This window comes from Otolemur garnettii, unplaced genomic scaffold (assembly GCF_000181295.1).
Source record: "Otolemur garnettii isolate 467f Iridium unplaced genomic scaffold, OtoGar3 scaffold00032, whole genome shotgun sequence".
Taxonomy (NCBI): Eukaryota; Metazoa; Chordata; class Mammalia; order Primates; family Galagidae; genus Otolemur; species Otolemur garnettii.
Window position 1 is genome coordinate 616,370 of NW_003852427.1, and position 9,873 is coordinate 626,242.

Genomic DNA, 9,873 nt, shown 5'->3' on the forward strand with positions numbered 1-9,873 from the left:
TCAAAATAATTATAAACAAAAATAAACAAAAGCACTATAATTGTTTTATGTAACCTAAAATACATAAAATCATCAGGTGAACCCAAATTTATGTTTGTCTCTTTTAAAATTGTAGGATAATTACAAGTAATCCACCAACATCTATCCCACCCAAAATAAGTAAGAGCCAGGGGCCAGACAAGATGGCTCACGCCTGTAATCCTAGCATTCTGGGAGGCCAAGGCAAGTGCATCACCTGAGTTCAGGAGTTTGAGACCAGCTTAAGCAAAAGTGAGACCTCATCTATACTGAAAAACAGAAAAACTAGCCAGGCATTGTGGTAGGCACCTGTAGTACAGCTACTCAGGAGGCTAAGACAAAACAACAGCTTGAGACCAAGAGTTTGAAGCTGCCGTGAGCCCAATGGTGACAGAGTGAGACTCTGCCTCAAAAACAGAACAAAACAAAATAAACGAAGCAAAACAGTAAGACCTGGGGAACATGTGGGTAGCAGAAAAACTGGATTGGAAAGGGTTAAAGGATAACTTAGTTTACTAAATAAGGACACCACTACTGAGCTATAGAAAAAGAGAAGCAGACTGTGGAATAAATGGTTAAACATGTGGAATTCAAGATGGCTGTAGGAGACACCTAAGTGAGAATGTCCAGAAGACAGGTAGAAATGATATAAAGCTAGAAAGATATACAGGTGATACAGAAATAAATTTGGGGCTCGGCGCCTGAGGCATAGTGGTTATGGCGCCGACCATGTACACCAAGGGTGGTGGTTTTGAACCCACCCCGGGCCAGCTAAATGACGACAACTGCAACAAAAGAAAAAAAAAAACTTTGGGAGTCAATACAATACTGATAATGATAATAGCTAATATTCACTGAGCCCTCATTATCTGCCATGCTCTGTGACAAGCATTTAAAAGCTTCATTTCACACAAGGATTACAAAAGACATTGTAAGTGCTATCATATCCATCGTACAGACTAGGAAAATAAGCTTGGAGAAAATAAAGCTTGAAGAGGCTTAAGACACTCGCCCAAAGATCAAACTGTCAGTGAACTGTGGAGGTGTATTTAAACCCAAAACATACACCTCAAAGTGCATGCTTTCAAGCGTCATGCTATCTCACCTCCAAAAACAAACCTAACAGCCACAATTTACTAAGCATGTTCAGGAACTGTACATGAAATAAATATATTCTCAATTACTTCTCACAAAAGCCCGAGATAAGAGAGAAAGCACCTTTCTATCCTTCTATGTGGCCAACGCACACATCAGTGTCAGGGTAGATTCATATCATATGCATCACTCTTATTTTCCCATTCAAGAACCCAAGAGGACTCCTCTATTCCCAAACTCAAAATCACCTTACCTACAAATGAGCAAAGATGCCTTGGAATCCCTTACTAACATTCAACTAAACAAAGCACCCACAAAAGAGAAAACATTATGGCCACAACCAAGACTTGGGCAAATAAAAGGTTCATGACTTGATTGCTCTTATTTCAACTGAATCAATAACAAATAAAAAATCTACCCATCTACTCCCAACTTTGTCAAGGTCTTAGGAGAAAGTGCAAACTATTTACAAAAGACAGTAACAGTAGTATTTACTAATAACCTCTGGAGAAAAGTAGAAGCAAACCTACTGCATTCATGAAATCATCATTCTTGAAGAGTATTCTCAGCAAGTGGCCCAGCATACACTCTGGATCAGCTCGACCTACCAAAAGAAGAAGGAAGGAACAAACAAAGGAATGAGTAAGTCATCCCAATCAAGCAATTTAGACCTCTGGAAAGGCACCTGGGCTGTTAAGTACTAATAAAATGCAAGCAAAAATAAACAGGAAGAAAAGATACCTGTAATGGATGATGAGATTTCATAAGCAACATTATTTAAAATTAAAAGTGACAATATAAAAACATGAGGCACTGCTATCTAACTTTCCCAATCTCCTAGAATATTGCCTACACAGCAATAATGAATTAAATAAATGAGCATTGTGTCCACACCAGCACCACCAAGGATATTCAAGGTCTACAAAAGAATCATAAAGGAACCTAAAAGAAAACCCCGGACTTCCCAGCCATAGAAAGGTAGGAAGCATGCTTCTTTTGATGAGTGGCCTGGAGAAGACAGGCTCCAACTCCAACCTCTCCTTCAACTACGTAACAACAGCAGATGCATCCTCAAACCTATAAGGACATCCTCGGTCAGGGTGAGGGAGGCAAATCCCACTAAGCAAGCATCAACCCTACAAATACAGTAACCTTGGCCATCTTAACTTCCTAATTCTTATGGAAAGAGAGAAGGCCAGGGACCTAGAGTCTACCATTACACAGCTCATAGATAAGATAATGAATTAATGACTTTAAGAATTATTGTTTTGCTTTTTAAAAAGATACCATCTATTTTATTTAATTTCCCTTCAGAGCATTAAAGTGAAAATTTTAGTCAAAGCATACAATGTAAGATGAAGCTGCTGACATGAAGTTTTTACCAAGCTGAAATTAGTATTCCAAAGTAATTCACAAAAAGAAAAGTTAAGGCTGAGTAAGGTGGCTCACACCCATGATCCTAGCACTCCAGGAGGCTGAGGCGGATAGAATGCTTGAGCTTAGGCGTTCAAGACCACCCTGAGCAGGAGAGAAATCCCGGTCTCTACTAAAAATGGAAAAGCTAGCCAGGTGTTGTGGTGCATGCCTGTAGTCCCTGCCAAGAGTTTGCAGTTACTATGAACCATAGCACTCTATCCAAGGTGACAAAATGAGATTCTGTTTCCAAGAATTAATTAAAAAAAAAAAAAAAAAGTTGAGTGGCACCCATAGCTCAAGTGGCTAGGGTACCAGTCACATATGCCGAGGTAGTGGGTTTAAACCCAGCCGGCCAGATAAACAATGACAACTGCAACAACAACAAATAAAAAAAATTAGCTGGATGTTGTCGTGGGTGCCTGTCTTGGGAGGGAGAAGCACGAGACTTGCTTAAGCCCAAGAGTTTGAGGTTGCTGGGAGCTGTGATGCCATGGTGCTCTACTGAGGGCAAAATAGTGAGACTCTGTCTCAAAAAAAAGAAGAAAAGAAATTATGCCAATGACAAATGCTGTTCAACATTAAGAGACAGGGAAGAGAAAAATTCCTTTGTTAAGTTTCTACTGAAAAAAATGGCATACTCTGTCTCTCCCTTTATTACCATCTCATCTTTCCAAGGTAATGACACTAATCATGATCGACTCTTTTAATGTTTTTCATACTCCCATACATAAACTTCATCTGTGATCTCATATCCATTTTCATATAATCTTCATGTTAATTGCCTTAATGAACATGTGGGTTAAACAGTGAATATTTTCTCTGAAGTAGCTAACAAGTAGGGATGTCTAGAACAAGAGCAGCAAGTAGCATCATATAAATAACTAGGCCCTCAATTTGAAATGCCTAGTTTATTTACATTTGAAAACAAAAGCTTATGAAATAGCAATAATCCCTAGAACATTCAGCTGAATATATAATGTTCTTGTTTTTATAACTCTCACTCATTCCTACTATCTTTCCATACATCAAACTTCAGACTCCTCTCCAAAGGACTGCTTCTGGCTAGTTTATATGCAATGTAGGTCCATACAAGACTTAAGCTTTGCCCACTACCTGAGAGAAAACATAAAATGAGGAAGTCTCAACTCCCACATAACTGTGCATTATAACAAATTCCATGCCGAACCAGGCAAGGTTGTCATGGCCCTAATTAGACCAAAATAAAACCAAATTAACACAAGTCAGCATATTTTACCTATCAGGACACTAAAAAGACATCAAGAACTCTGTTTACTATTCAAGGTTTCAAGTATTAACTAAAAGCAAAGCACTGAAGACACTCTCAACTTTATTTTCCTGTCCCTAAAAGGGTAGCTATTGTTAGGAAGAAGAAGGCACAGAGGAAAATACCTTTAGGCTTAATGGTTTTAAAAAAGCAGAAAAGAAGAATATTTTTCTCTTCAGATTCTGTATTTGTACCAAATGAGTTAAATAAAGAAAAACCTAATTAATTTCATTCCTTTAAGTTAGCTATGTTCTATTTAAACTATAAATACCATAAATATTTCAGTTTTCCCATAAATTAGTCTTCACTGCCCGCAGTTTGAGCAATATTTTAAAAAATAAAAGGTTTTAAAACATATCACAGAAGATACTATTTTTTTTTTTGAGACAGTGCCTCAAGCTGTTGCCCTGGGTAGAGTGCTGTGGCATCACAGCTCAGAGCAACCCCCAACTCTTGAGCTCAAGCGATTCTCCTGCCTCTGCCTCCCAAGTAGCTGGGACTATAGGCACCCACCACAATGCCTGGCTTTTTTTTTTGCAGTTTTTGGCCGGGGCTGGGTTTGAACCCACCACCTCCGGCATATGGGGCCAGTGCCCTACTCCTTTGAGCCACAGGTGCTACCCCCTCCCCTCGGCTATTTTTTTGGTGGCAGCCATCATTGTTGTTTGGCTGGTTCAGGCTGGATTCGAACCCACCAGCTCAGGTGTATGTGGCTGGAGCCTTAGCCACTTGAGCCATAGGTGCCTGAGCCAGAAGATACTATTTCAATTGAAAATGATTCTATTAGCAATTTTCTTTTCTAAGAAAAAAAAAAACCCAACCTTAATAGTACCACATGTCTTACCAGGATGTCGATCATCAAATGGGTCTGGATCCCCTTTACGGTATTCTTCAGTTTCTTTTTCAATCAACTCAGACATCCTAGCACAAAGGGAAGAAGGTGTCAACTCTGGGTAAGTGTACAAAAATACACCACCACTCTACAACAGTGAATCCAATAGCCATAGTATAAAATAAAAGCAAAGTTAGAACAAGGCTATTTTTCTGAAGGACACAGAGATCTAAATATCTCAGAAAACAATTTCCACTCCCAAACTTTGCCCTACCTCAAAAATAGCACTACTACTGCCTCAGAAGACAAAAACTTAAGAGTCATCATTAAAATCTTCCTTTTCTTCTCCTCCTCCACAATTTCTGATACTCGACCTACAATATACCTTCTAACTCCAATCATTTTAAAACTTAACCATAGTGGGTCCAAAGGCAGTGTGTTATCTCATCTGATTGTTCAGTCAGTTACAGACTGAATTCCTTTTATTTATTTATTTTAGAGACAGAGTCTCACTGTCACCCTCAGTAGAGTGCCATAGAGTCACAGCTCACAGCAACCTCCAACTCCCAGGCATAGGCGATTCTCTTGCCTCAGCCTCCCGAGTAGCTGGGACTACAGGCGCCTGCCACAACGCCCAGCAATTTTTTTCTTGCAGTTTGGCCGGGGCCAGGTTTGAACCCACCACCCTCAGTATATGGGGCTGGCGCCCTACTGAGCCACAGACGCCACCCGAGATTGAATTCCTTGTTCTACCTTCCCCCGCTTCTCACTACTGCTCTTGACTAGTCTAAACAAATAAATAGAAATAAAACTTAATCACTCCTGCCTTTATCCAGACCACCATCATCAACACCGGTCTCTTTGCTTCCTGTTTGCATGCATGACCTGATACATCAAATGGACCTGATAACATTCCAATGACTGACCTCAAAACCTTGAATTAAACCCAAGCAATATCATAGCCTACAATCATCTGGCTTCTGCCTACTTCCTAACCCCCTCTTCAACTCCTCTACTTCTCCTTTGTTAAGCTTCAGTCACTGCCTTTCAAAGAACCCAAGTTCATTCCTACATCAGAGTTTGTGCTGTTACCTCAGCTTTGTAATGCTCTTCCTCTCATCTGAGCTTCCACTTCTGACTTCCACTAACCATTCATCTGCTTTCTCTTACAGATGAGTTTTTCGGGGGGGGGGGTGTTTGTTTTGAGACAGTCTCACTCTGTCCCCCTGAGTAGAGTGCTATGGTGTCACCTCAAACTCCTGTGCTCAAGTGAGCCTCTTGCCTCAGCCTCCGGGACTACAAGCACATGCCACCAGCCCAGCTGGGTTTTTGTTTTTAATTTTTAGTAGAGACGGGGTCTCTAAGGTCTCATTCTTGCTCAGGCTGATCTCGAACTCCTGAGCTCATGTGATCTACCTGCCTCGACCTCCCAGTGCTAGGACTGCACCCAGCCTACAGATGAGTTTTGCCTGTCCCAGAACTTTTGCTTTTCTTTTCATTTTATTTTTCAGACACAATCTCAGTCTGTCACCTAGACTGGAGTTGCAGTGGCATCATCATAGCTCACTGCAACCTCAAACTCCCACAAGCAATCCTCCTGCCTCAAACTTTCAAATAGCTGAAACTATAGGCATACACCACCACTGAGGCCTAATTTTTCTATTTTTGGTAGACAGAGGGTCTCACTCTTGCTCAGGCTGGTCTTAAACTCCTGACCTCCAGCTATCCTCCCACCTCAGCCTCCCAGAATGCTAGGATTATAGGTATGAGTCATCATACCCATCCACCTTTTTAAGAGGTAGACATCTCACTGTGTTGTCCAGGCTAGAGTACAATGGCTTTTCGTAGGCATGATCACAGTACATTAGGGTCATGAACACCTGGCCTCAAGCATTCCTCCTGCCAGAGCCTCCCAAGTAGCTAGGACTATAGGCATTTGCCAGCACATCCATCTTGTTCCAGAGTTTCATATAAATAGAATCATGCTCCTTATTAGTTTCTTTTGCCTAGCATGTTTTGAGAATCATCAATGTTGTTGCATGCATCAATAATTCCTTTTTACTCATGCATTTTTTTTTTGAGACAGAGTCTCACTATGTTGCCCTCAGTACAGTGCCATGGCGTCATAGCTCACAGCAATCTCAAACTCTTGGGCTTAAGTGATTCTCTTGCTTCAGCCTCCCAAGTAGCTGGGACTACAGGCGCCCGTCACAACACCCAGCTATTTCTTTGCTGCAGCTGTCATTGTTTAGCAGGCCCGAGCCGGGTTCGAAACCGCCAGCCTGGTGTATGTGGCTGGCGCCCTACCCACTGAGCTACAGGCGCCGCCCTATTCATGCATTCTTGATAAAACAAGAAAAATAAAATAAATGTACTATTACTTTTGAATACTCTAATACTAACATTTTAATTAAAATGATAATCAAGTACAAGGCTATCATACTCTTCAATATCTAACATGCTATCTTAAATTCTCTTACACTGTTTTCAGAAAACCCTATTTTCTAGTTTTTTTTTTTTTAGACAGAGTCTCAAGTTGTCGCCCTGGGTAGAATGTCATGGCATTATAGCTAACAGCAACCTCCAACTCAGGCTCAAGCAATCCTCTTGCCTCATTTTTTCTAGTTTTAGTAGAGACAGGGTCTCGATTTTGCTCAGGCTGGTCTTGAACTCCTGAGCTCAAGCAATCCACATTGACCTCCAACACACCCAACCCTATTTTCTAGTCTTAATGGTTAAATTTGTTGCAAAAACTTGGCTCACTCTCATCACACCTCAGAAATATTTCTTTCTCTTCCATTCCTATAAATTCTGAAAATTCTAAATACTATAAAAGGCAATCACACAAAATACAGGGTGGCCACCTGCATATTTAGAATTACTTATTATAAGATTTACTAGTATCCTCAGTTAAAACTAAATAATATAGCACATTAGTTAAAAATGTGGGCTCGGCGCCTGTGGCTCAAGTAGCTAAAGCGCCAGCCACATACACCTAAGATGGCGGGTTCGAATCCAACCCAGGCCCGCCAAACAATAATGACTGCTGCAACCAAAAAATAGCTGGGCATTGTGGCGGGTGCCTATGGTCCCACCTACTAGGGAGGCTGAGGCAGGAGACTCGCTTGAGCCCAGGAGTTGGAGGGTGCTGTGAGCTGTGATGCCACAGCACTCTACCCAGGGGACAGCTTGAGGCTCTGTTTCAAAAAAAAAAAATGTGGACTCCACAGCCAGATTGCCAGGGTTCAAATCAGAGCTCTTTCAGTAACTGTGAGATTTTCACTAAGCTATTTAATTTCTCTGTGCCTATAAAATGAGGATAATAATCTCTACCTTACAGAGTTTCCCTGCATTTAACTAGAACAAAGTCTGACATGTGTGGGAGCTAATTATATGTTCTTAAGAAAAGTGGGAATCAAAAATAGGGAAAAAAACTCAGGATAGTTATTGACTGATACAGGAAAGGAGGGAGCCTTTTGATACTCAAGTTCTATAAGTTGATCTGTTTGATGGTTTTACAAGAAAAGAATCCATCAAGCAGAATAATTTGCAGTATATAAATTACATCTCAAAAACTAAATAAACAAATAAAGCCAGGCATGGTGGTACACAGCTATAATCCCAGCTGCTTAAGAGGCTGAGGCAGGAGGATCACCTGAGCCCAAACATTCCAAGGTGGCAGTAAGCTAAGACTGCACTCATGTGCTCCAGTCTGAACAACAGAGAGACCCCATCTTTAAAAAACAAACAAATAACCAAAAAACAAACAAACAAAAAAAAAACTTGTAGTCCCAGCTCCTTGGACGGATGAGGCAGGAGGACTGTGTGAATCCAGGAGTTTTGAGGCTGCAGCAAGCTATGATGACGCCACTGCACTCTAGCCTGGGCAACAGTGAGACTCTGCCTCAAAAATAAATAAATAAATAAATAACTACATGGGGAAAAAAAAAAGATATAGTCCCTTCCTTCAAGAAGTTTACAAGTTAGTGAGAAGACACATGTAAAAAACAATTATAATACAATGTGATAAGAGGTATAATGGGAGAAGCTTATAACACATGTGTATGAATGAATGAATGATAGAAACATTAAAGTAAAGGGGGTGCTCAACCTTACTAGGGAATCCAAAGTCAGGAAAGGGCTTCTTTTTTTTTTTTTCAGTTTTTGGCAGGGTCTGGGTTTGAACCCGCCACCTCTGGCATATAGGGCCAGTGCCCTAGTCCTTTGAGCCACAGGCACTGCCCAAGAAAGGTTTTACAAACATGATTTTTGAACTATCTCTTGAAAGGACTAGAGCTTGACAAGCAAGCATGGCATTTCCAAGGAAAGGCATTTCATACCAAAGAAACAGCAAGTGTAAAACTATACATTAAAAAGTATGCTATTCCTCACAAAAGATGACCAGTACCATAAGGCAAAAATGGAGGTAGGAGCTACATTTTAAATAGCCTCATAGCCCACACTAAAAGTTTACATTTTACTTTACAGGAAAAAAGGAGACAGAGAAGAATTATGAGAAATATAAAAATCAGACTTGTGTATGAGAAAGATGAATCTCTGAATAAGGGGGTGGACACACTAGAAACAGGGAAATATGACACACTGACAGTAAAGATATGATCAATATCTAATGAAGAAAGCAATAGTAGTGATGGAAAAGACGGAAGAAGAGGAAGCAGAAATCCCCAGGGCTAGGGAACTGAGACTATATTGATAGAAGAATACATTGGAGAACGTGGCTCTCAATTTTTTAGTTTAAAACAATTTAGTTTAAATCCAAGGCAGTGAGTGCAAAAAGCGTAAGTTGTGGATAAGATGAAGATAATAAGCTCTATCTTGGACATGGCATATTTCAGGTATCTGTGGAAGAGCCAGGTAAAGATATGTATACCAAGTATCTGAGAAATGAGCCTGGAATTTTTAAAAAAGGAGGTGTTGAAATAGAAATAGAGATTTAAAAATTGACACAGGATAACAGTTGAAAATCATGAATAGGAATGATAGCTACATAAATAACTATGTAGACTATATAAAGTGTGAAACGTTAAAGTTAAATGTTAATAAAAAAAAAAAAAGAGAGAGAGATAAGAACCACAAATAAAGGTGGTACCTGGGGCTCAGTGAGTAGGGCACTGGCCCCATATGCTGAGGGTGGCGGGTTTGAACCCAGCCCCAGCCAAACTGCAACAAAAAAAATAGCTGAGTGTTATGACTGGTGCCTATAGTC

The 9,873-nt window shown here is 40.4% G+C and overlaps 1 protein-coding gene across 1 annotated transcript in view; it reads right to left on the reverse strand.

Annotated features, from left to right (window-relative positions):
• Nucleotides 1-9,873, reverse strand: part of DCAF1 (DDB1 and CUL4 associated factor 1) — a 76,539-nt gene that overhangs the window by 65,763 nt on the left and 903 nt on the right. The window contains exons 2-3 of the mRNA XM_023512989.1: nucleotides 4,659-4,735; nucleotides 1,644-1,717 (exon numbers count right to left, since the gene is read on the reverse strand). Of these exons, the coding sequence (XP_023368757.1) occupies nucleotides 1,644-1,717; nucleotides 4,659-4,735 (151 nt within the window). The remainder of the gene's footprint in view (nucleotides 1-1,643; nucleotides 1,718-4,658; nucleotides 4,736-9,873) is intronic.